Here is a 27,088-nt window from a genome sequence, read left to right as displayed (position 1 = left end):
CTACAGGTGCTGTCTGTACGGAGTTTGTACGTTCTCCCCGTGGGTTTTCTCTGAGATCTTCGGTTTGCTCCCACACTCCAAAGTCGTACAGGTTTGTAGGTTAATTGGCTTGGTGTAAGTGTATAAATTGTCCCGTGGGTGTAGGATAGTATTAATGTACGGGGATCGCTGGTCAGTGCGGACCCGATGGGCCGAAGGGCCTGTTTCCGCGCTGTATCTCCAAACTAAACAAGACATTGGATGTTTTATATTGACAAAAATTAGCCAGAGGATGTTGAACCTGTGGATTTCATGGCTACACACGGCTACGCAGGCCAAGTCATTATTTTTAAGGCGGAGATTGAGATTGTCGATTAGTACGGGTGTCGGGGGTTATGGGGAGAAGGCAGGAGAATTGGGTTGAGAAGGAAAGATAGATCAGCCATGATTGAATGGCGGAGTCAACTCGATGGGCCGAATGGCCAAATTCTGCTCCTATCACTTGTGCAGAATGCAATCGATTGAAGCAAGGATACAAATCAGTTAAATATTAGTCAATAAGTCTAATTTGGTGCAGCATTCCCCGAGTCTCCCAACGCTTAGAAGACTGGGGGATTTTAGAAGTAGCACCCAAAACAAATAAAGAGCTCACATATTCATCAGCAAGTCCATTCAAGTGGACAACACAAATTGTTTATTACCGTATAGCATTGGATGGTTTAGATGAAGATAATATACAACTCCACTCGTCCCTGTCCGCTTACAGTGAAAGGCACTTCTAATTTGTTACACGTTTTGTGCTGGTGGCAGAACAAAATGCAGGAAGAGGTTGCAGTTTAAGATACAATTAATTGGGAACATAGTGCACCAGTTCTTTGGTGTAAATGTGATAGATATGTCTGAGGTTTTACAAACTTCATGCCAACAAAATGAGGACCCTTCTGCAGTTGTACAGAGCCCTAGTGAGACCACACCTGGAGTATTGTGTGCCCTAATTGAGGAAGGACAGAGTTGTGAGTCCGTGGAATTCTCTGCCTCAGAGGGCGGTGGAGGCAGGTTCTCAAGAGAGAGATAGATAGGGCTCTTAAAGATAGCGGAGTCAGGGGAATATGGGGAGAAGGCAGAAAAGGGATACCGATTGGGGATGATCAGCCATGATCACATTGAATGGCGGTGCTGGCTCAAAGGGCCGAATGGCCGACTCCTGCACCTATTGTCTATTGTCCCAGCGTGGGGGGGACCACGTGAGGTGGGGGGGGGGGGGGGAAGAACAAAGGAAGACCTGGTGCGGGACACTTTGGAACTTTGTCGGTGCCCTTTAGGTGGCGACTCTTTGCATACCATGGGAATTTCACCGTGACAATAATGTATTCAATTCAATTAAATCAGATTCCCACAGCCTCTCTCAGGTGCCTTGGGAGGTGTTGACAGGGTATGTTTCAATCTGTTGCCCCATGCCTTTTCTCAGTAGGGTTGGAGCAGAGGTCTTCGTCCGAAAGGTCATCAGCCCAACCACTGGAGTCAGCCTGCAAGCAACAAGGGCACTGGTTAGGAAGAAAAGGCAACTTTCGAAAATGTTGACAGAATTAACCAATTTTCCCGGGGCGGCACGGAGGCGCAGCGGTAGAGTTGCTGCCTCACAGCGCCAGAGACCCGGGTTGAGTTTGTACGTTCTCCCCGTGACCTGCATGGGTTTTCTCCGGGTGCTCCGGTTTCCTCCCACTCTCCAAAGTCCTACAGGTTTGTAGGTTAATTGGCTCGGTATAATTGTAAATCGTCCCCAGTGTGTGTCGGACAGCGAGCCGGAGGACCCTTGTCGAGTAAACCACATTGCTTCTCGTATTTGGTTTGTAAGATACGAAGATGCCATTTGGCCCATCAAGTCATTGCCAGCTTTCAGAATATACCCACTCAATCCCTTCCATTTTCCAGCAACCCACTCCCTCTCCCTTGCAAAAACTGCCCTCGGATTCTCCTCCCATCCATCAACATGGGGGATCATTTATAATAGGTAGCCTCAACAACTGAACTTGTAAGGATTGTGTCTTTGGTTGCACTACAGACTTTTTTCTCACTGAAAACTTCTTAACTTATCGTATTTTCTTTACCATTTATATCTGTCTGAGTTTTATTAGTTTTAAGGGCCTGTTATGCTGCCGCAAGTAAGAATTTCATTGTTCTGTTGTCGATAAACCCTCTGTGCCCCTTTCATAAAAATCACGGTTAAGGCAATTGTGGAAGGAACCAGGGACATTACGCTTGGTACAACTCTTAAAAGTATGTGCATAGCAATCTGTGGGGTGAATTTGTGGAATGGTAGGAGATAAAACCTAGCGCAAGCATAATTCAGTTTAAAAAGATGTACAAAAACAATTTTTTTAAAGGATATTGTGATGAGGATAGGTGATTGTGAGTGGAATATTTGTTATACTGATTGTATCTGGAAGGGTGATTATGGGTGTTCAAGAAGGAACTGCAGATGCTGGAAAATAGAAGGTACACAAAAATGCTGGAGAAACTCAGCGGGTGCAGCAGCATCTATGGAGCGAAGGAAATAGGCAACGTTTCGGGCCGAATCCCGAAGGGGTTCGGCCCGAAACGTTGCCTATTTCCTATTGCCTCTTGCCTATTTCCTTCGCTCCATAGATGCTGCTGCACCCGCTGACTTTGATTATAGGGTGATGGGTTGTATATATGACAAAGAGATACTAGGTGTTTATAGCTGCTAAATTTGTATAAGATAATTCTAAGCAGTTGAATAAGGGGTGGAAATTAATAAGCTTTGGCTTCTTCCTGCTCCTTTTCGGACAAATACGATTCATTTATTTATAGATATTGTTGATGACATTTTATAAATATTCTTGTTTTGTTTTTTTTGTATGCTGTTTCATACTTGCTTTTAATTTTTTTTATTCTGTTCGAAGTAAAGAATTAAATAAAATAATGAAAATTACAAAGAGAGGAGGTTGTCAGGATCGAACCTGGGTCCCTGGAGCTGTGAGGCAACAGTGACATTGTCTCTCTCCAGCTTTCAGAGAAGAAACGGGCCATTGAGCCGAGCTGGGGAAGGAGTAACAGGATGGTACAATGGTAGAGTTGCTGCCTTACAGCACCAGAGAGCCGGGTTCGATCCCGACTACGAGTGCTTGCATGTTCTCCCTGGGACCCTGTGGGGTTTTCCCGGGTACATCCAAAGATGTACACATTTGTAGGTTAATTGATGCAGGTGCAGCAGGCAGTGAAGAAAGCGAATGGTATGTTAGCTTTCATAGCAAAAGGATTTGAGTATAGGAGCAGGGAGGTTCTACTGCAGTTGTACAGGGTCTTGGTGAGACCACACCTGGAGTATTGCGTACAGTTTTGGTCTCCAAATCTGAGGAAGGACATTATTGCCATAGAGGGAGTGCAGAGAAGGTTCACCAGACTGATTCCTGGGATGTCAGGACTGTCTTATGAAGAAAGACTGGATAGACTTGGTTTATACTCTCTAGAATTTAGGAGATTGAGAGGGGATCTTATAGAAACTTACAAAATTCTTAAGGGGTTGGACAGGCTAGATGCAGGAAGATTGCTCCCGATGTTGGGGAAGTCCAGGACAAGGGGTCACAGCTTAAGGATAAGGGGGAAATCCTTTAAAACCGAGATGAGAAGAACTTTTTTCACACAGAGAGTGGTGAATCTCTGGAACTCCCTGCCACAGAGGGTAGTCGAGGCCAGTTCATTGGGTAAAACTTGTAAATTATCCCTAGTGTGTCGGATAGTGCTAGTGTGCGGGGATCGCTGGTTGGAGTGGACTCGTGGCCAAGTGCCAGAAGGAACTGTAGATGCTGGTTTAAACCAAATATAGACACAAAATGCTGGGGTAACTCAGCGGGATAGGCAGCATCTCAGGAGAGAAGGAATGGGTGACGTTTTGGGTCGAGACCCTTCTTCAGACTGATGTCAGGGGGAAAGGGAGATACATAGATAAGGAAGTGTAAGGTGCGAAAATAGGACAAAGGGAATGGAAATCAAGGAAAATGTACAATAGATCATTGTTAGCTGGGAGAATATAACAGAGATAAGATGTAGTCGGAGACAGTATGACTGATCGGAGGGGGACTGCTGTTTCTCTAAATCTCTAAAAAAAACTGCAAGGAGGAAAATAAATATAGCAGGTGACTCGACTGAGGACTTAGGAAAAAGCAGGAGGTGTTTCGGAGCAAGCAGATTTTTAATATTCTTGCCCATTTGCTTAAAAAATGCAAAAAGAGTTATGCAGGTGGAATAAATATCAGAAGCAGTCACAAATAGCTGTGGTACAAATAGATAAGATTTTGTAACACAATGCATTAAAGTGAGGTACAATGCATTGTTGTGCTTTAAAATAGTGTTAAAGTTAGTGTTAATAAAGCCGTCAGTGAAAAGCTAGTACATTAAGACTTATAGAAAAACATCTTATAGAAAATCTTTAATAGAAAATGTTCCTTTCATAATACAAGTTCTCAGACCCTGCCCTTACACACCTGCCACTACAATGGTCTAAGCCAGTGATTTCCAACCTGGGGCCATGGCAAATTTCAGGGGATGCCACAGAAAAATTTGGAGATTTAGGGGGCCACAGGTGCAATGAAGGGGGCCACGTTTTTTCCGCTAATAATGTCAGGGGGGGCCACAGGAAAATTAGCTTGTACACGCTAGAATTTAGAAGATTGAGGGGGGATCTTATAGAAACTTACAACATTTTTAAGGGGTTGGACAGGCTAGATGCAGGAAGTTTATTCCCGATGTTGGGGAAGTCCAGAACAAGGGGTCACACAGTTTAAGGATAAGAGGGAAGTATTTTAGGACCGAGATGAGAAAATCATTTTTTACACAGAGAGTGGTGAATCTGTGGAATTCTCTGCCACAGAAGGTAGTTGAGGCCACAGTTCATTGGCTATATTTAAGAGGGAGTTAGATGTGGCCCTTGTGGCTAAAGGGATCAGGGGGTATGGAGAGAAGGCAGGGATGGGATACTGAGTTGGATGATCAGCCATGATCATATTGAATGGTGGTGCAGGCTCGAAGGGCCGAATGGCCTACTCCTGCACCGATTTTCTATGTTTCTATGTAAAGAGGCCAAGGGGGCCATGAACTAAAAAAGGTTGGGAACCACTGGTCTAAGTAGTCAAATCATTTTGTTTAAAGTTACCACACAGATCCTTTTGATTTACAAACGTTAGCATTTATAAATCTATCGATTGGAATGTTTGACAAGGTTCCAGTAACAGTCACAATTTTCTATAAAGTTTGTGAACCTCTAACATTTTAATTCAAATGAGAGATGATCTAGAGAATGGCCCGTTCTTCAATGGTATAACATATTCTCTGCATAAAAGTTCTTCAAAAACACCTCCAAATCCTTGTAAGCAGGGAAGTACCCAAAATGCTGGAGTAAGCCCCCGTCCCACGATGCAAGTTCACCCAAGAGCTCTCCCGAGTTAAAAAAAATCAAACTCATCACGAGTATTTTTTTTACACTTGGAAATTTTTCACACACTGTTGAAAAAACTTCACGAGTTTCCCCGTTTCCCGAGTACCTGCCGTTAGCGTTACGATCCACTACGGGACATCCACGAGCTCCGACGTACCCGCTACGTACTTACCACGAGTTTGATTTTTTTTTAAACTCGGGAGAACTCTTGGGTAAACTCGCATTGTGGGACAGGGCCTTACTTGGCGGGTCAGGCAGCATCTCTGGAGATCATGGATCGGCGAAATTTCAAGTCGGGACCCATCTTCCAACCGGAGAGGAATCCCGACCCAAAACGCCACCGATTCTTCAGAGATGCTGCCTGACCGATGGAGTTACTCCTGAACTTTGTATCTTTTGTTTTGTAACCCAGCATCTGCAGTTCCTTGCTTTTATTCCTAATAGCATGGATGCTGGGGTGAGATTTTGACAAACTCTTAGACACAAAAAATTGGGAGCAACTCAGGGGGTCAGAGAGCATTTCTGGAGACAAGGAATAGGTGATGTTTCAGGTCAAGGCTCTTCTTCAGACAAAGGGTGTACAGTCTGAAGAAGGGTCTCGACCCGAAACGTCACCTATTCCTTTTCTCCAGAGATGCTGTCTTGGTTTCTTGGACCTCCAAAATATTCCAAATGGAATTTAAACTGGAGGTGGTGAAGGGAGGACTTAAGCCAGAAAGGGTTATTGGGAAGAAAGAGCTACTTTAAATGTAGTTGCATCTGGTTGGGTAACTATAGTTGGGTGGAGATTATTCCATGCTTTAATTGTGCGGGGGAAGAACGAATTGCTGTACACATCTGTCTTTGTAGCTGGGATCACAACTTGGATCGAATGCCCTCGTCTGCTCCTAATTGGGTTGGGTTTGGTGTAGGTCTTGTAATCAATGTCGAGCTGACCATTTAACATTTTGTAAAATCAGGTCAAACGGTGAGTTTCACGTCTGTCTTGGGGAGGGTTCCACCCCCAGAGAATTCAGTAGTTTGGTGACACTCGCTTCTCTCTCATAGGTGTTAGTAACAAATCGAGCTGCCTGTCTTTGGACACGTTCGATGGAAGAAATGTTTGTATTTGTGTATGGGGTCCCATGCTGCAACTGCGGAGTCCAAATGAGGTCTAACGAGGGTGAAGTATAGCTTCTCCTTGACAGAAGCTGAACAATGATGAAAGTTGCGCCTCAGAAAGTTTAGGATAATCAGGTAAGACTCTGGAACCAAGGGTGCCAGAAAATGGGTGGTGGACTTGAACCTGGCTGTATAATGTGCACCTTACAACACACTTGACTTGACATTTAAAAAATATATAAATCAGGCATTTAGGACTTAAAAATGATATGCTTAAAGTTTCCAGACAGTACGCAGATTCTAGAGAGGAGTCACTAAAATCCGTTTCATTAAAGTGCGGCTCTTATCCTTTTAGAAAGAGAGAAGCAGAACAGCCAGAAATGCCACAGCCACATGCGTTCTTGAGACAGAGAAAGGGCAGAGAGACAGAGTCACCAAGAGCAGTTCAGAGTGACGGCCGCAGGAAGTTCATCGGCAACGGGTTGCGACACCGAGATCGCCAACCTTGCGTCAGGCTGCCCGCCAACGCCCGCTTTGTTTCCGGTGCTGCCGGAGGCACCAGGGCGTGAAGCAAAGGTTTAGGTGTTAGTCGGTCACCAAGGAAGAGCTTAGCCCAGAGAGAGGGGAACTTTACGAAAGCAAACAGTCTCAAAGCTGGTGATTCGAACTGCACCTGAGATGGGCTCACTCTCCTGCACGCGATCTGCTCCCACAGACGTTTTGCTCGCGAGTTCCAAGGCTTCACCTTCAGAGACGAGACAACAAACAAAAAAATATCAATGGCCATTTCATTGATTAGACAATAGACGCGGGTCCTAGGTGCAGGAGTAGGCCATTTGGCCCTTCGAGCCAGCACTGCCATTCAATATGATCATGGCTGATCATCCTCAATCAGTATCCCGTTCCTGCCTTCTCCCCACATCCCCTGACTCCGCTATTTTTAAGAGCCCTATCTAGTTCTCTCTTGAAAGCATCCAGAGAACCTGCCTCCACCGCCCTCTGAGGCAGAGAATTCCACAGACTCACAACTCTCTGTGAGAAAAAGTGTTTCCTCGTCTCCGTTCTAAATGGCTTAATCCATTAGTGCTCAAGAAACATTAATACTCAGCATAACACACTCGCCTACTATCTAGCTCTTTGATGATCCCTTGATGATCCTTGGACTACCGCAGACATACCCCCATCCATATAAACGGGACTGAGGTGGAGCGCGTCTCCAGCTACAAATCCCTCGGGGTACACATCTCGGAGGATTTGTCCTGGTCCCTTAACACCTCCAAGCTGATCAAAAAGGCACAGCAGTGCCTTTACTTCCTGAGGAGGCTCAAGAAAGCCCACCTGTCCCCCCAGATCCTGACCAACTTCTACCGCTGTACCATCGAGAGCATCCTGACCACCTGCTTCACGGTATGGTACAGCAGCTGCACTGTTGCGGACAGGAAGGCACTACAACGGGTGGTGAAAACCGCGCAGCACATCATCGGTGCCCCGCTCCCTGCCATGGATGCCCTCCACTGAAAACGGTGTCCGAGACGGGCTGGGAAGATCATTAAAGACCCCTCCCACCCCAACCATGGACTGTTTGCCCTCCTCCCATCAGGGAGGCGGTACAGGAGCCTCAGGTCTCGTACCAGTAGGATGAGGAACAGCTTCTACAATTATACCATCACATTGCTGAACTCGGAGTCCCGCCGATAGATTCCTCCGGTCCCTCCGTCCCCATTGTTTAATTATTCTGTATTTTTGATTATTCTGTATCTTCTTTTTTTTAAATTTTCTATATTGCACTACTACGGACTGACGCAAAACTGCATTTCGTTGTACCCATACTTAGTATTTGTGCAATGACATTAAAGTTGAATTGAATTGAATTGATCGGACTTTGATGGCTTTACCTTGCACTAAACACTTACCCTTATCATGTATCTAAACACTGTAAATGGATCGATTGTAATCATGTATTGTCTTTCTGCTGACTGGTTAGCGCGCAACAAAAGCTTTTCACTGTACCTCGGTACACGTGACAATAAACTAAACTGAATACATTCAACTGAAAATACTGGGGATCTAAAAGGGGCAATATGCAATTGAATTTCTAGGGAGATGTCTATATTACTCTGTGGCACAGTGGCCACTGGAAGAAATGAGGAACTGCAGATGCTGGTTTACATAATGGTCAGTGTCATGCAGATAAAACCTGCATTACTCAGGGTTAGAAAGACAATCTTCCATGCATTTGGATAAAGACAATACTGGAGTAACTCAGGGGGTCAGGCATGAAATTGGTGATGCTTTGGGTCAGGACCCTCCTTCAGAACGGTCCCAACCCGAAAAGACACCCATGCATGTTCTCTAGGGGTGCTGCCTGACCACCTGAGTTACTCCAGCACTTTGTCTTTTATGTAAACCAACATCTGCAGTTCCTCATTTCTGACCATTACGGTGGCACAGCGGGTAGAGCTGCTGCCTCACAGCGCCAGAGACCCGGGTTCGATCCTGACCTCGGGTGCTGCCTGTATGGAGTTTGCAGGTTCTTCCTGTGACCGCACGGGTTTCCTCCGAGTGCTTTGCACATCCCAGAGACGTGCAGGTTTGTCGGTTAATTGGCCCTCTGTAAATTGTCCCTGTCGCGTCGGGAGTGGATGCGTGGAAGTGCGATAGTGGGAGCGGGTGATCGATAGTCGGCGGGGACCCGTATACCCCTCTGGGAAAAATAATCCCAGATCTCTAAATGTGGTCGCAGTGTTCCCCAATCACTTGTGTGGTACCTTGGCCGGGGTTAGTAAAGGGGCCCGTCCCACTTTCGAGACCTTAGCTCGCAAATTACGCAACCTCATGGTCGCTGGAGGCGTACGGGCACCGTATATGGCCGCGCGGGGCTGGTCCCACTTAGAAGTGCGGAGTTGTGCGGGGCTGGTCCTGACAAGGGGACATGACTTGAGAATTAAGGGACAGAAGTTTAGGGGTAACATGAGGGGGAACTTCTTTACTCAGAGAGTGGTGGCTGTGTGGAATGAGCTTCTAGGGAAGGTGGTGGAGGCAGGTTCGATTTTATCATTTAAAAATAAATTGGATAGGTATATGGACGGGAAAGGAATGGAGGGTTATGGTCTGAGCGCAGGTATATGGGAATAGGGGAGAATACGTGTTCGGCACGGACTAGAAGGGTCGAGATGGCCTGTTTCCGTGCTGTAATTGTTATATGGTTATATGTTATATGGTTATATCGCGCGGGGCTCTGAAAATCTGACAGGGTCTGAAATCTTCGCGCGCCAACGGCCTGTCGGCATGCAGGCGCATTGCGGTCATATGCAGCGTCTTGACAGTGTACGCCTAGCGTGTGGCATGTGTGATGACATCACCGCCCGACGCCGTGCAACGCCCTAATTCAGTCGGCCCGCCTCCTGCCCAGCTGATTGGTAAGTATGACGCAAATGACTCAGCACGAACTCAGCACGAACTTCCCGTGAACTCCGCTTCCGTTTGGTCGCGCCAAACGCATGCAAGTGGGACAGGCCCTTGACTTGGCTCAAGGGCATCCCTGCCTTACATCATCACCACCCACCTGCTTGTAGGTCGACCTCTGCTCTCGAACCTTGCTCCGCTCCCTCTGCTGCCTCCATGGTGGCCGCCTCTTCAGTGGTGCGCTCTACTTCCTCCTCCACGATCTCGCCAGCGGGAACGCCGCCTGCATTCCCGTTGACCTCGGCTGTAGCCGCGGGCTCCTGCCCAGTGCAGACAAGGGAGGCATTCGATCCACAGTCAGTGGGGGCGTCCACTGACAACGACAATACTAGAGGCAAAAGCACGGCCGTTAAATCAAGACATTGGAGAAAGAGATCATGAGGTCATAAGTGATAGGAGAAGAATTAGGCCATTCGGCCCATCAAGCCTACTCCGCCATTCAATCGTGGCTGATCTATCTCTCTATCCCACCCAATCCCATTCTCCTTCCTTCTCCCATAACCCCTGACACCCGTACTAATCAAGAATCTATCTATCTCCGCCTTAAAGATATCCATCGACTTGTGGCCCCCACAGCCGTCTGTGGCAAAAAATTACAGATTCACCACCCTCCGACTAAATAAATTCCTCCCCATCTCCTTCCTAAAGGAACGTCCTTTAATTCTGAGCCCATGACCTCTAGTTCTAGACTCTCCCACTAGTGGAAACATCCTCTCCACATCCACTCAATCCAGGCCTTTCACTATTCGGTAAGTTTCAATGAGGTCTCCCCTCATCCTTCTAAACTCCAGCAAGTTCGAGAGGGAAGGTTATAAGGAATTTTGGTGATGGCGGTAGATACAATGGTGGCCCTTAAGAGGCTTTGGGGCTGGCACATGGAAGTGCAGGGAATAGAGGGATATGGATCGTGTGAGATCAGTATCATGTTCGGCACAAGTCCAGAGAGGAATAGATCGGGTAGACGCACAGGGTCTCTTGCCCAGAGATAGGGAAATCGAGAACCAGAGGGCACAGGTTTAAGGTAAAGGGGAAATTTTTTTTTAGGAATCTGAGGGGTAACGTTCTTACCATTAGGTAGACACAAAATGCTGGAGTAACTCAGCGGGTGAGGCAGCATCTCTGGAGAGAAGGAATTGGCGAGGATTCAGGTCGAGACCAAGAGCCAATTCCTTCTCTCCATTGATGCTGCCTCACCCGCTGAGTTACTCCAGCATTTTAGACAATAGACAATAGGTGCAGGAGTAGGCCATTCGGCCCTTCGAGCCAGCACCGCCATTCAATGTGATCATGGCTGATCATCCACAATCAGTACCCCGTTCCTGCCTCCTCCCCATATCCCCTGACTCCGCTATCTTTCAGAGCCCTATCTAGCTCTCTCTTGAAAGCATCCAGAGAACCGGCCTCCACCGCCCTCTGATGCGGAGAATTCCACAGACTCACAACCCTCTGTGTGAAAAGGTTTTTCCTCATCTCCATTCCAACCCCTTATTCTTAAACTGTGGCCCCCAGTTCTGGACTCCCCCAACATCGGGAACATGTTTCCTCACATGTCTAGCATGTCCAAACCCTGAATAACCTTATATGTTTCAATAAGATCTCCTCTCATCCTTCTAAATTTCAGAGTGTACAAGCCCAGCCGCTCCATTCTATCAACATATGACAGTCCCGCCATCCCATAGAAACATAGAAAATAGGTGCCGGAGTAGGCCATTCGGCCCTTCGAGCCTGCACCGCCATTCAATATGATCACGGCTGATCATCCAACTCAGTATCCTGTACCTGCCTTCTCTCCATACCCCCTGATCCCTTTAGCCACAAGGGCCACATCTAACTCCCTCTTAAATATAGCCAATGAACTGTGGCCTCAACTACCTTCTGTGAAAGAGAATTCCACAGATTCACTACTCTCTGTGTGAAATTTTTTTTTTCTCATCTCGGTCCTAAAAGATTTCCCCCTTATCCTTAAACTGTGACCCCCTTGTTCTGGACTTCCCCAACATCGGGAACAATCCCGGGAATTAACAGTATACAGTGTCTACCTTTGATTTTACCAGCATCTGCAGTTGTTTCTTCAACACTTCTTACCATTAGGCTGGCCGTGGTCCTGGGAGGTGGTGGCCGTCTGCAGGGGGTTCTGTTCCACGCTGGTCCTTGGCGATGCGACCTCCATCTCCTCTGCCCAGTCTTTGACCGGCTGGTAGCCGTCCAGCGAGAATGGGCTCAGCGGTTTGCTCTCCGTGTCTGCAGCATCTTGGGACACATCCGCCGGGGGGATGCGTAGCTTGGGCGCATCCACGACTTTCCTCATTCGCTGCCCTTTGGGTCCAACCTCTGGACCTCGCTCCGTAATCGCCACTTCTGCCGCCACTTTCTGCTCCTTCATCCCACCACCATCTTTCTTCGTTTCCTCAGTGGTCTGCACCACCACCTCCTCCTCTTCCTCCTCCTCCTCCTCCTCGCTGCCCGACACATCTTCACCCACTATCTCCTCTTCACTGTCGCTGGCGTCTTCCCACTGGTCTTCGTCCGCATCATCGGGAATATCTGCCGGAGTCTGGTCCGCGTTGACCTTGACCTCAGCTCGAGCTGGACCTTGGGCAGGTTCTGGCTTAGATTCCTTTTCCTGCAAAGATCAAATGAATGTCACAGCGGAGCAGCAGAAGAATTGCTGCCTTACAGCGAATGCAGCGCCAGAGACCCGGGTTCGATCCTGGCTACGGGTGCTGTCTGTATGGAGTTTGTACGTTCTCCCCCTGACCTGCCGGGGTTTACTCCGAGATCTTCGGTTTCAATAGACAATAGACAATAGGTGCAGGAGTAGGCCATTTGGCCCTTCGAGCCAGCACCGCCATTCAATGTGATCATGGCTGATCATCCCCAACCAGTACCCCGTTCCTGCCTTCTCCCCATATCCCCTGACTCCGCTATTTTTAAGAGCCCTATCTAGCTCTCTCTTGAAAGCATCCAGAGAACCGGCCTCCACCGCCCTCTGAGGCAGAGAATTTCACAGACTCACAACTCTCTGTGAGAAAAAGTGTTTCCTCCCACTCCAAAGACGTACAGGTTTGCAGGTTCATTGGCTTGGGAAATGTAAAATAAAATTGTCCCGAGTGGGTGTAGGATGGTGTTAGTGTGCGGGGATCGCTGGTCGGCGCGGACCCAGTGGGCCGAAGGGCCTGTTTCCGCGCTGTATCTCTAAACTAAACTAAACTAAAAAGAGGAAAACATTTCACTGTTGGCCAACCAGGTCAAGATGGCCAACCAGGTCACAAGGGTCTCTGGTTCCTCCAACTGGTCATCTGCTGTTGGGATGTTTAACGCAGATTAAATGTGGATCTCCAAGCCTTCCTTGGTCATGTACAAGATGTGCATTAGATGCTTAACAGGGTCAGCAGAGTCAGGATTGAACCCAGGACTCTGGCATGGTAAGGCAGCAGCTCTACCTCTGTGCTACCACGCCACCCCTAGTTTTGGAAGCCTCCACCCTGGGGAAAAGTCCACTATATCCATGCCCCTCATCATCTTGTCCACCACATCAATACATCGCTGGACAAAAGATCTTCACTTACCTTTTTTTCCTCTTGTTCAGTTTCTGGTGTTTCCCATCGGTCATCGTGCATGCTATGGGGAATAAATGAGACAAATGTCACCACTGCGGCATCCCGAGAACTCTCCCCACTCAACTCCCAGTCCAATAAGCCCCCTAAATCACTACAGGGGCACTCTTTCAGAAAGGAGGTGAGGAGGAACTTCTTTAGTCCGAGGGTCATTAATCTGTGGAACTCATTGCCACGGAGGGCTGTGGAGGCCAAGTCAGTGGATATTTTTTAAGGCAGAGATAGACAAATTCTTGATTAGAACGGGTGTCAGGGCTTTTTGGGGAGAAGGCGGGAAAACGGGATTGGGACGCAGAAATCAGCCATGATTGAATGGCAGAATAGACTCGATGGGCCAAATGGCCTAATTCTACTACAGGTACTATAATTTTGTGGTATTAACTTGTACGATAGTGGTTGTTATTTATGGGCGACACAGCTGGTAAAGATGGGACCCAGGTTCAATCCTGACGGGATGGGCCGAATGGCCTTATTCTACACCTATAACTTGTTAACTAGATCGTGTTGGCCAGAATGGTGCAAAGGTTGCAGGACATGGATGTATACAGGGGGATAAAGAGGTGGACTCATTAAAACCTCCTTCTGGGCATATATAAACCAACACATTTGGGCTTGTTGGAAGGATAGGATAAGGAAGATGGGCTGAATGGCCTAGTTTAAGCTACTCACATCTCAACACGGGCTGGGTAGGAACAGGTTCATTAGTTCATCAGTCACATGCGCACCGTTAGGCCATTCGGCCCATCGAGTCTACTCCATCATTCGATCATGGCTGATCTATCTCTCCCTCTCAACCCCATTCTCCTGCCTTCTCCCTGTAACCTTTGACACCGTTTGGTACTAATCAGGAACCTGTCTCTCCCCACTTCAAAAATACCCAATGACGTGGCCTCCACAGCCATCTGTGGCAATGATTCCGCAGATTCACCACCCTCTGGCTAACGAAATTCCTCCTCATCTCCTTTCTAAAGACACATCCTTTTATTCCGAGGCTGCGTCCTCTAGTCTGAGACTCTCCCACCAGTGGAAACATCCCCTCCACAGCCACCCTATCCAAGCCTTTCATTATTCGGTAAGTTTCAATGAGGTTCCCCCTCATCCTTCGAAACTCTAATGAGTTGCCTGCCTCTGATGCTTGTTAGACAGACACAAAATGCTGGAGTAACTCAGCGGGTGAGGCAGCATATCTGGGGAGAAGGAATGAGAGAAGGACTAGGGTCTCGACTCGAAACACCACCCATTCCTTCTCTCCAGGGATGCTGCCTGTCCCGCTGAGTTACTCCAGCATTTAGTCTATCTTCGGTTTAAACCAGCACCTGCAGTTCCTTGCTACACATTTTCTGCTGTTTGCTATCTCTACACTCCAGGGTAATATTCCCACTTTTATGAACAGTGGCAGAGAGATACACTCTCCTGGTCATTGGAGAGAGCAGGGTCTGGGAGCAGTAGGCAGCGAGTCAGACAATTCCCACCTGTAGTTCTTCTCTCTACGTTTGTCTCTCCCTCTCTTGGCATCCTTATTTTGGGATTGAAAGATGAAGTCGGAAACCGTCGGTGGCTTGGGTGGTTTTTGATCATCTGCAAAATCAACCATGCTATTAGTTCATAAGTTCATGATGGCTAGGAGCAGAATTAGGCCATTCGGCCCATCAAGTCTACTGGAAGTGGGATGACACCAGAGCACCAGGAGGAAACCCACATGGTCACAGGGAGAACGTGCAAACTCCACACCACAACTCCACAGCACCAGAGGTCAGGATCGAACCCGGGTCCCTGGCGCTGTGAGGCAGCAACTCTACCAGCTGCCCTCCAGTTACTCCAGCACTTGGTGTCTATCACTGGTGTACAGGGGTGAGCCTTGGTCAGCGCAGACTCGGTGGGCCGAAGGGCCTGTTGCCACGCTGTATTTCTAAACAGCGAATTACAGCGCCAGAGACCTGGGTTCGACCCCAATTACGGTCTGTACGGTGTTTGTACGTTCTCCCCGTGACCTGCGTGGGTTTTCCCCGAGATCTTCAGTTTCCTCCCACACTCCAAAGACGTACAGGTTTGTAGGTGAATTAGCTTGGTAAATGTAAAAATTGTCCCTAGTGGGTGTAGGATAGTGTTCATGTGCGGGGATCGCTGGTCGGCACAGACTCGGTGGGCCGAAGGGCCTGTTTCTGCGCTGTATCTCTAAACTAAACATAATCTTATCCAAATGCTGGCTCCCCAGCCCAGCCTCCCCTGCGCTTTCCGAGCCCGCGTTTAAACCTTCAGCAATGGGACTTGAGCCAAGACTCTGAGGCAGTGATGTCACCCCTCATCCCAAGGCTGGCCACACATACACGCAAAAGACAGCAGCCCACGGGGGAAAATGGAGGAGGACTGACTAAACTTGGTGCCTTCCACCTCAGTGATGAATGTTGTGGTGGATGTTTGTGTTAAATGTTTTATTGTGTATTGTGTGTTCCTTTGTACTGCTGCTGGCAAATTCATTTCACTTGCACTTCATTGTGTATGTGATGAATAAAACGGACTATTGACCACACACACACACACACACACACACACACACACACACAGACACAGACACAGACACAGACACAGACACAGACACAGACACAGACACACACACACACACACACACACACACACACGCAGAGGAGAGACTCAGCAAACCTGTGCGCCTGCTACTTGAATATGATTTCTTAGAGTTCTTCAGACCTGCAGACAGACAGATAAGCAGAAATAAGAGATAGATATCTCCAGACATAGGAAACAGAGATGTACAAATATCATTACGTTAATTGTTCATTAATCCATGCAGTCAAAATAATTTACCAATTTCTTGCAAATTTCTTCACCTACATAAGACAAAGTTGGCCAGACTAGAAGGTCTGGGCAAATATATGGTTGGGAAGGTGCAGGAAGGAACTGCAGATGCTGGTTTACAGTGAATTGTATGAAGGGAGAGAAGGTTGACACTCCCCTTGATAAGGATGGAAGGGGCCCTAGTGGCCTCACAACACACAAATGGTTAAGGCATCGCCATCTACTTAGTGGCATCTAACCATGTGTATATGTTTCTATGAAGAGAGTTAGACTTAGCTCTTAGGGCTAGCAGATTCAAGAAATATGGGGGAAAAGGCAGGAACGGGGTACTGATTTTGGATGATCAGCCATGATCATATTGAATGCCGTTGCTGGCTCGAAAGGCCAAATGGCCTACTCCTGCACTTATTTTCTATGTTTCTATGAACACAGAGAGTGGTGAATCTCTGGAACTCCCTGCCACAGAGGGTAGTTGAGGCCAGTTCATTGGCTATATTTAAGAGGGAGTTAGATGTGGCCCTTGTGGCTAAAGGGATCAGGGGGTATGGAGAGAAGGCAGGTACGGGATACTGAGTTGGATGATCAGCCATGATCCTATTGAATGGCGGTGCAGGCTCGAAGGGCCGAATGGCCTACTCCTGCACCTATTTTCTATGTATCTATGTATCTATGTAAGATGGGCACAAAACGCTGGAGTAACTCAGCGGGACAGGCAGCATCTTTGGAGAGAAGGAGCCCTGTTGAGTTACTCCAACATTTTGTGTCTATCCTTGGACTTTGCTGGCTTTACCTTATTTGCACTAAACATTATTCCCTGATCATGTATCTGTACACTGTAAATGGCTCGATTGTAATCATGTATTGTCTTTCTGCTAACTGGCTAGCACGCAACAAAAGCTTTACCCAGTGCCAGATTTCCCTACAGGCTTGGCAGGCTGAAGCCTAGGGCCTTAAAATCTAGGGGGTCTCCAGCCAAGGTAGATAATATTTTTGACACTGTCATAGGCCTTACTTACATATGCAGTCACAACGCACTGTGGTCTCTAAATATCCCTTCAGTAATTTTCCTTGCCCTCCATTTCAGAATAATACTGTTTTAAGCCGATAACTCGACACTAGCACTGGCAATAAATAAATAAAAAATCTCATTGGCCGCGCTCGGCGGCACATCAGTGTCAATCTGGTGGCACGGGGGTCCGACAAGCTGTCACACGTGCTCCAATAAGCAGCGATGGCTGGTGCAGGGAACATCTTTGGATACTTGCAGGCTTCAAAAGTCAAAACTCAGGGGCAAGTAGGAAAGTGCAAAGATATTTGAACAAGGAAGTTGGCAAGGAGCAATGCTGGGGGTAGAGCTGATAATTGGTGCTAGAAACCTCCTGTGTAGTGCTGTGGCTACCACCATCAGGTTAGTAATAAAACTAAGCTTATTTGTAGCATCTTTGTTAACGATAGGGAAAAGCATACTCGTTTTGTAAACGGTTTTTGGAAGCAGAGTTTGCAATATAATTGTCAATAAGGAACAATTCTTTAAGAAATATTTCCCAAATATTATACAGAATTTTTTTAAATTTATTCTTCACTCAAGTGGATCCCATTTTGTGAGAATGCCCCATCCTTGACTTTACTCAAATTATTTAAAACTCTCTTCCATCTTCCTCTAGTCGTGGGGAGGATTGGGAGGGGCCTCCATAGGTGGAATAACCTAGGGCCTCTCTTCATCTAAATCCGACACTGACTGTACCTCAGTGCACGTGACAATCAACTAAGCTGACCTGAACTCGGTACACGTCCGTCTGTCTGTCTGTCTGTCTGTCTGTCTGTCTGTCTGTCTGTCTGTCTGTCTGTCTATCTATCTATCTATCTATCTATCTATCTATCTATCTATCTATCTAATATTACAACTGTGTGTGTGTGTTTCTGCCTGACTTGTGGGTGCCAGCCTTTGATTCGTTGCTACGCCAACACCAGAAGCAGAAACGCCCAGATTTTTTCCATTTCAGTAGAGATTTCACTTTTCATTCTAAGTATCCACTCCTGATTAAATGTTGTCGTGTTTATGTACACATTTTTAATAAGATCCTTCTCCCTCCCCCCCCCCCCCTCACTCATTTTGTCGCCTCCTGCCTCCTGCTGGCCAGCGACCATAACGGCCTCTCGCCTCAAAGACACCATTTAAAAACAGCCGCACTGATGAGTGCTGGAATTTTATATTCGGGAACGGCTTGAGTTGGAGGACCACATCTCCCATGGGGGCTACGGGTAGGGAACGGCTGCGTTGGGGGAGCAGAACAAACGGGTCTGCACTTGGTCTAGTATCAATATAAATTTTTGACAATCCCAATCTGAGTGGCTCAGGAAAGCGGGAGGGAACGGCACATTCCCGGACCTTGGGATTCAGAATTCCCAATAAGATCAGCTGTGAGAGAGGAATCTGCACTCTCCATGCTCGACCCTTACCTCTGACACTGCTGTCTTCTTCAGTAGGACGAGAACTCTCTTTGAACCTGGTGGGAGGAAAAGGAAGATATACATTAAAAATCTGACTGCTCTCATCAGGATTTAATGGTTTATTTTAATCATCGAGAACAGGGGGAAAAAAAACTCTGACCATTTTGCAACAAGACAGTGGAGAAGCAGTGTTCAGGAGAGGATATATCACCACCAGGAACTATGACCACAGCTGTCATTCTGGCAGCATGGTGCAAATAAGCGCGTGAGGGATTAAAACATGGTGTGAAAATTAATGCTGGGAGTTTGAAATGAGGGATTCAAGGTATGAAGATATTAACCCTTTTTCGGCTAGATTTCAAAAGCTGAGCATACATTTAGTTTAGGTCAGACCCAAACTGCTGGAGTAACTCAGCGGGACAGGCAGCATCTCTGGAGAGAAGGAATGGTTGAGACTGGAGTTTAGAAGGATGAGGGGGGTTCTAAATAGAAATATATAAAATTATAAAAGGTACACAAAAAAGCTGGAGAAACTCAGCGGGTGCAGCAGCATCTATGGAGCGAAGGAAATAGGCAACGTTTCGGGCCGAAACCCTTCTTCATCCCCTCCTTGTAAAATTATAAAAGGACTGGACAAGCTAGATGCAGGAAAAATGTTCCCAATGTTGGGCGAGTCCAGAACCAGGGGCCACAGTCTTAGAATAATGGGGAGGCCATTTAAGACTGAGGTGAGAAAAAAACATTTTCACCCAGAGAGTTGTGAATTTGTGGAACTCCCTGCCACAGAGGGCAGTGGAGGCCAAGTCACTGGATGGATTTAAGAGAGAGTTAGATAGAGCTCTAGGGGCTAGTGGAGTCAAGGGATATGGGGAGAAGGCAGGCACGGGTTATTGATAGGGGACGATCAGCCATGATCACAATGAATGGCGGTGCTGGCTCCAAATGGCCTCCTCCTGCACTTATTTTCTATGTTTCTATGTAACCCGAAACATCACCCATTCCTTCAGAATGGGGTTAAGGGAAAGATAGGTCAGCCATGATTGAATGGCAGATTAGACTGCTGTCTGCTGCTATCACTGGGTTTTAGATTTAGAGATGCAGACTAGAAACAGGCCCATCGGTTCACCGGGTCCACGCCGACCAGCGGGAACCGAAGAATTTTGGAGAAAACCCTGGGTAGAAACGGCGTACAGACAGCACCCATAATCGGGATCGAACCCGGGTCTCTGGTGCCGCTAAGGCAGCAACTCTACCGCTGCACCAACGTGAGCGCCACTAGTGAACTCCTGAACCTCTTGCTCAGGCCCCATCTATTCCTCTCAAGATCGTGTAGACAGGCAGGGGAGGAGGGGGCACGGAGCGAGTTACAGGCACAAACACGGCGGCGCAAACATGAACGTACATGGGTTCCGTCTTCTCCGCGTCCCACTCGCGCTTCCACTGCCCCGTGGCGTTGCGATGCCGGGCCAGCCTCTCCTGGTCGATCTGCTCCCGCTCCTTCTTCCAGCTCATGTACTCCGCCCTCTCCCGGCCCGTCATGGACAGGGTGATGTCAAAGGAATCCTTGGGATCCGAGCGCCGGACCTGCGGGAAGGGGCAGCAAAGCGGTTCATCAACGGCGTCAGGAGCCCAGCGATAGTTTACACACGCCCCCTCCCCCCGACACAAACAGCAGGCAGCTTAAACAAGAGACAAGACACTCAAGAGTGTCTTATTGGCTCGGCGATCGTTTTGCTGAACACCTCCGCTCAGTCCGTCTAAACCTACCTGATCTCCCGGTGGACCAGCATAGCAACATAGAAAATAGGTGCAGGAGTAGGCCATTCGGCCCTTCGAGCCTGCACCGCCATTCAATATGATCATGGCTGATCATCCAACTCAGTATCCTGTACCTGCCTTCTCTCCATACCCCCTGATCCCTTTAACCACAAGGGCCACATCTAACTCCCTCTTAAATCCAGCCAATGAACTGGCCTCAACTACCTTCTGTGGCAGAGAATTCCACAGATTCACCACTCAGCACTTCAACTCCCCCTCCCATTCCCAATCTGACCTTTCTGTCCTGGGCCTCCTCCATTGTCAGAGTGAGGCCCAGCGCAAATTGGAGGAACAGCACCTCATATTTCGCTTGGGCAGTTTACACCCCAGTGGTATGAACATTGACTTCTCTAACTACAGATGGCCCTTGCTTTCCCCCTCTCTCCATCCCCTTCCCCTTCCCAGTTCTCCCACTAGTTTTACTGTCTCCGACTACATTCTATCTCTGTCCCGCCCCCTCCCCTGACATCAGTCTGAAGAAGGGTCTCGACCTGAAACGTTGCCCATTCCTTCTGTCCAGAGATGCTGCCTGTCCCGCTGAGTTACTCTGGCATTTTGTATCTAGCAGGATCAAACCCAGGTCTCTGGCTCAATGTGGCAGTACCTCTACTGCTACTGAAGGAGGAATTTCTTCAGTCAGAGGGTGGTGAATCTGTGGAATTTATCACCACAGAAAGCTGTGGAGGCCAAGTCAATGGATATTTATAAGATGGATTGACAGGTTCTTGATTAGTAAGGGTGTCGGGTGTTTAGAGATACAGTATGGAAACAGGCCCTTCGGCCCATCGAGTCCACGTGAACCAGAGGTCACCCATACCCTAGCACTATCCTACACACCAGGGAAAATATACAGAGGGCAATTAACATACAAACCTGCACAAGGTTAATTCCCGGGATGGCGGGACTGTCATATGCTGAGAGAATGGAGCGGCTGGGCTTGTACACTCTGGAGTTTAGAAGGATGAGAGAGGATCTCATTGAAACATATAAGATTGTTAAGGGTTTGGACATGCTAGAGGCAGGAAACATGTTCCCAATGTTGGGGGAGTCCAGAACCAGGGGCCACACAGTTTAAGAATAAGGAGTAAGCCATTTAGAATGGTGATGAGGAAACACTTTTTCTCACAGAAAGTGGTGAGTCTGTGGAATTCTCTGCCTCAGAGGGCGGTGGAGGCAGGTTCTCTGGATGCTTTCAAGAGAGAGCTAGATAGGGCTCTTAAATATAGCGGAGTCAGGGGATATGGGGAGAAGGCAGGAACGGGGTACTGATTGTGGATGATCAGCCATGATCACATTGAATGGCGGTGCTGTCTCGAAGGGCCGAATGGCCTACTCCAGCACCTATTGTCTATTGTCTTTGGAATGTGGGAGGAACTGGAGAAAACCCACGCAGGTCATAGAAACATAGAAATTAGGTGCAGGAGTAGGCCATTCGGATAGACTTGGTTTATACTCTCTAGAATTTAGGTCAGAGGGATAACGTGCAAACTCCGTACAGACAGCAACCTTGGTCAGGATCGAACCCGGGACTCTGGCTCTGCAAGGCAGTAGCGTTACTGCCGTGCCACCTAGCCTGGTTAAGGGGATAAAGGCGGGAGAATGGGGTTAGGAGGGAACCGTGGTTGAATGGCAGCGTAGACTCGATGGGGGACGAATGGCCAAATTCTGGTCCGAGAACTTCGGGACTTGTGAACTGACCGCCGTCTTACCTGCCGGTCCTTGCTCCAGTCCACACCGGTCTTCACCTTGTCGAAGTCGGGGCCGCCCCAGTTCCGCACGTGGCGCCGGCTGCCGTCCTTCCGGTCGCCGTCAGGAAGCGATCCCAAACGCCGAGGATCGTCCAGGAAGTTCCGCATGGGATTCTTCTCCCCGGATCCGCCCTTCAATCAAGAATCCAGGGACATTTTCAACATTTAGTTCAGTTTTTAGCATCAGAATCAGAATCGTTTATTGTCATTTGAACATAAGTTCAAACGAAATTACGTTTCTGCAGTCATAACAAACAAACAAACAAACAAACAAACAAAACAAAATACACACACTTAACGCAATTCCACACAAAACATCCATCACAGTGAATCCCCAAACACCTCCTCACTGTGATGGAAGGCAAAGTCTTATCTCTTCCCCGTTCTCTGTGCCCATTCCTCTCTCGCACTCAAGCAGCCAAACTGGTGCATCGAGCCGATCGAGGCTCCTGATGTCAGATGTTGGAGCCCCCCACGGTGGGCGATAGTAAGTCCCCCGGCCGTTTAAGTCACGCCGGGCGATGTAAGGCCCCGCTCCGGGTCGATTTAAACCCCACGATTTGGGTGGGCGAAGATTGCCGTTGCGGGAGCTCCGAAAAGCGGTCTCCCACTAGGGACCCGCGAGCTCCCGATGTTACCGTCCACAGGATTTGCAGCCGATGCCTCCGAGCTCCGAAGTTTAGAGATACAGCGCGGAAACAGGCCCTTCGGCCCACCGAGTCCGCGCTGACCAGCGATCCCCGCACACTAACACTATCCTACACCCACTAGGGGTAATTTTACATGTATAGCAAGCCGATGAACCTACAATCCTGCACGTCTGTGGGACGAAACCGGAGAAAGCCCACGTGGTCACAGGGAGATCGTACAGGTAGTAGTCGGGATGGAACCCGGGTCTCTGGCACGGATAGCACTGTAAAGCAGCAACTCTACCACTGCGCCACCGTGCCGCCCAGGTAGATTGGAACTTTACGAAGTTATCCTTAGCATACGAGAGGTCGGCAATGCTGCAAATTGTCCCTAGTGTGTGTCGGAGGATGCCAGTGTACGGCAAAGATCCTATAGACCACTCCTGCTAAATGCAATGGGCTGGCGTGTAGTACGCAACGGAGCGGAACGTGGGCCTTTTTTCCCATCCATTTCCGTAACCCGACCCGACCCGACTCGCAGTGTAATCAACGTTGCGGGGGAACAGTTTGTGTTAATAAATTAAAATTCTGAAAATGAGGAGAAGATTTTTTCCAAATAACTTTTGATTTTGACGAGGATGTTTCCGTAACCGGCTTGTTCCGTCTCCGCACTAGTATCTTTGCTCCGCTACGGGATCTTTGGTGCGGAGACGGAAGCCGGTTACGGAAATGGGGCCGAAAATTACCCACGAATCTGCCCATGACCGTACTACGTCTTTTGAGTCGAGTGGACTATCTTGCTCGCTGTAGGGTCTTTGGTGTACGGGGTGACAGATGCTCGGTAGGGACGGTAAGGGCCTGTTTCCACGCTGCATCTTTGAAGTCTAAAATCTAAAGTAAACGCAAGATTTATTCTCCATTTCTAACCACCGAGAATATAATTGTCGTTGATGGCAGAGAAGCACCGATACTTCCTCCTCGAACAACAATAAAAATAACAGGCGCTAATTAAATCTAAATAGAGCAGTCGCTCTGACAGAAGTGCGACACAGCAACAGAGAATGTATCCATAAGGATTATGCTTCATTAAACACAGCTGTGTGTGTGATCGTTTAAAGAGATACAAACCCTCTCTCCGGAGATGAATTTTACTGATCTGCAGGAAGAGCGGAGAGGAACTTAATACCTCCCATCCTGTCCACTCCCCATGTCACCCCAGTGATTTTCCCAACACCACACTGCCTTTACCCATTCCCAGATTGCTAGAACAATTCAGACACAAAATGCTGGAGCAACTCAGCGGGTCAGGCAGCATTTCTGGAGGAAAGGAATAGTTGACGTTTCACACGTTATATAGGAGTAAAATTAGGCCATTCGGCCCTTCGAGTCCACTCTGCCATTCAATCATGGCTGATCTCTGCCTCCTAATCCCATTTTTATTTTCGGGTCCAGAACCGACTTCAGACCCGTTTCTCGACCCGAAACATCACCTATTCCTTTTCTCCGGAGATGCTGCCTGACCCGCTGAGTTACTCCGGCTTTTTGTGTTTGTTTTCACTGTAAACCAGCATCTGCAGTTCCTTCCTACACATGGAATAATGCAGCGGAGGAACGGCCCTTCAGCCCACAATGTTTGTGCCGAGCACGATGCCAAGATTAGTTTGGTTTAGTTTAGAGATTTAGCGCAGACACAGGCTCAACGTTCTATCCAGTCAGCACCGGCCAGCGATCCCCATACACAAGCCTTGTCCTACACACTAGGGGCAATTTTACAATTAACCTATAAACCTCTATGTCTTTGGAGTTTAGTTTAGTTTAGAGATACAGATACAGATACGGAAACAGGCCCTTTCATACCGAAGGCAAACGCCTCCGTTGCCAAGCTGTGAGAACGGAGAGGTTGAGAAGGAGTTTCTTCCCAGAGGCCATTCGGACTGTAAACGCCTATCTCACCAGGGACTAACTTTACTGAACCACTCTACTGCTTTTTTAAAAAGTGCTGTTTTTTTCCCTTTTTCCTTCCGCCCACAATATTTAATATGTAAAATAATATGTGATTCTGTTCCATTCTATTTGTAGTTTGTTTGGTTGTTTGTTTTTTGCACAAAGTCCGCGAGCATTGCCACTTTTCATTTCACTGCACATCTCGTATGTGTATGTGACGAATAAACTTGACTTGACTTGGCTTTCAGCCCACCGGGTTCAGACTGAAGAAGGGTCTCGACCCGAAAAGTCGGCAATCCCTTCTCTCCATAGATGCTGCCTCACCCGCTGAGTTTCTCCAGCTTTTTGTATCTACCTTCGGTCCACCAAGTCCGTACCAACCAGCGATCCCCGCACATTAACACTATCCTACACCCTCTAGGGACATTTTTTTTTAAACATATACCAAGCCTATTAACCTACAAACCTGTACGCCTTTGGAGTGTGGGAGGAAACCGAAGATCTCGGAGAAAACCCACGCAGTTCACAGGGAAAACGTACAAACTCCGTACAGACAGTCTACCTATCGCAGAAGCAAGGAACTTCAGAAACTGGTTTACACAAATGGACAGAGTGCTGGAGTAACTCAACGGACCCACAGAGTTATTCCAGCACTTTGTGTCCTCAACCAATTGTACTTCAGTATGACTTGGGTGGCACAGCGGTAGAGTTGCTGCCTTAAAGCGCCAGAGACCTGGGTTCGATTCCGACAATGGGTCCTGTCTGTACAGAGTTTGTACGTTCTCCCCTTCACCGTGTGGGTTTTCTCCGGGTGCTCTGGTTTCCTCCCACACTCCAAAGACGTGCAGGTGTGTAGGTCGATTGGCTCTGTAAATTGGCCCTCAGATAGTCCTAGTGTATGGGGCGATCGCTGATAGGCACAGGCTTGCTCAGACCTAAACCCAACTACACTACAGGAACACAGTGCCTCAGGATTTTGGACAGCCATAAATTTCTAGCTTAGACACTGTCAGCCACATCGTGTAACTCGATTTTTCAGTGAACCTCCAGCATCTGTTGTCTGTACTTTAGATTGCTGGTGATAGAAACATAGAAACATAGAAAATAGGTGCAGGAGTAGGCCATTCAGCCCTTCGAGTCTGCACCGCCATTCAATATGATCATGGCTGATCATCCAACTCAGTATCCTGTACCTGCCTTCTCTCCATACCCTCTGATCCCTTTAGCCACAAGGGCCACATCTAACTCCCTCTTAAATATAGCCAATGAACTGTGGCCTCAACTACCTTCTGTGGCAGAGAATTCCAGAGATTCACCACTCTCTGTGTGAAAAATGTTTTTCTCATCTTGGTCCTAAAAGATTTCCCCCTTATCCTTAAACTGTGACCCCTTGTTCTGGACTTCCCCAACATCGGGAACAATCTTCCTGCATCTAGCCTGTCCAACCCCTTAAGAATTTTGTACATTTCTATAAGATCCCCCCTCAATCTTCTAAATTCTAGCGAGTACAAACCGAGTCTATCCAGTCTTTCTTCATATGAAAGTCCTGACATCCCAGGGATCAGTCTGGTGAACCTTCCCTGTACTCCCTCTATGGCAAGAATGACTTTCCTCAGATTAGGAGACCAAAACTGTACGCAATACTCCAGGTGTGGTCTCACCAAGACCCTGTACAACTGCAGTAGAACCTCCCTGCTCCTATACTCAAATCCTTTTGCTATGATCACGACTTATCTTCTCTATGATCTGTCTAAGGAAGATTTGGTGCCCATGGGGTTTGTGGAGATGGGAACCTGCTCACACGAATGTTTAATTGCTGTTGTGAGTTGCTAGAGCTTCAGATGCCGTGAGTCATCGGGGTGGATGAAGATAATGTGCGTTGATGATTGATATTTCTGAGACTCCTGTATCCTGCCATAGATGTACCAAGGGACCCCTGTCTCACTCCGTCACCACCCCAGGCAAGATGCAGAGACGCACACCACCTCCACCTAACTTCTGATTCTACTTTTGCACATTCATAACCACTGCTGCTCAGTTTTGTTTAGCTTAGTTTAGAGATACAGC

At 47.8% G+C, this 27,088-nt stretch overlaps 1 protein-coding gene and 1 non-coding gene across 5 annotated transcripts in view; one reads left to right on the top strand and one right to left on the bottom strand.

Annotated features, from left to right (window-relative positions):
* Positions 1 to 634: 634 nt before the first annotated feature.
* Positions 635 to 27,088, bottom strand: part of ccdc9 (coiled-coil domain containing 9) — a 40,612-nt gene continuing 14,158 nt past the window's right edge. For 3 of the 4 annotated variants that reach the window (XM_033014251.1, XM_033014254.1, XM_033014255.1), the window contains exons 7-16: positions 22,411 to 22,580; positions 20,285 to 20,470; positions 18,892 to 18,938; positions 16,279 to 16,323; positions 15,090 to 15,195; positions 13,570 to 13,621; positions 12,086 to 12,623; positions 10,101 to 10,328; positions 7,209 to 7,280; positions 635 to 1,505 (exon numbers count right to left, since the gene is read on the bottom strand). In XM_033014251.1, the coding sequence (XP_032870142.1) occupies positions 1,501 to 1,505; positions 7,209 to 7,280; positions 10,101 to 10,328; positions 12,086 to 12,623; positions 13,570 to 13,621; positions 15,090 to 15,195; positions 16,279 to 16,323; positions 18,892 to 18,938; positions 20,285 to 20,470; positions 22,411 to 22,580 (1,449 nt within the window). In that variant the 3' untranslated portion in view covers positions 635 to 1,500. Of the gene's footprint in view, positions 1,506 to 7,208; positions 7,281 to 10,100; positions 10,329 to 12,085; positions 12,624 to 13,569; positions 13,622 to 15,089; positions 15,196 to 16,278; positions 16,324 to 18,891; positions 18,939 to 20,284; positions 20,471 to 22,409; positions 22,581 to 27,088 lie in introns of all 4 variants that reach the window. The other variant, XM_033014253.1, reaches the window with a different exon arrangement.
* On the top strand, positions 16,555 to 16,681 carry LOC116967925. Its single transcript, XR_004410360.1, has one exon. It is a non-coding gene; the product is annotated as a U6atac minor spliceosomal RNA (small nuclear RNA).

Source organism: Amblyraja radiata, chromosome 41, assembly GCF_010909765.2.
Source record: "Amblyraja radiata isolate CabotCenter1 chromosome 41, sAmbRad1.1.pri, whole genome shotgun sequence".
Lineage (NCBI taxonomy): Eukaryota > Metazoa > Chordata > Chondrichthyes > Rajiformes > Rajidae > Amblyraja > Amblyraja radiata.
Note: the sequence above shows the minus strand (reverse complement) of the source record. Positions and strands in the feature narration are given on the sequence as shown.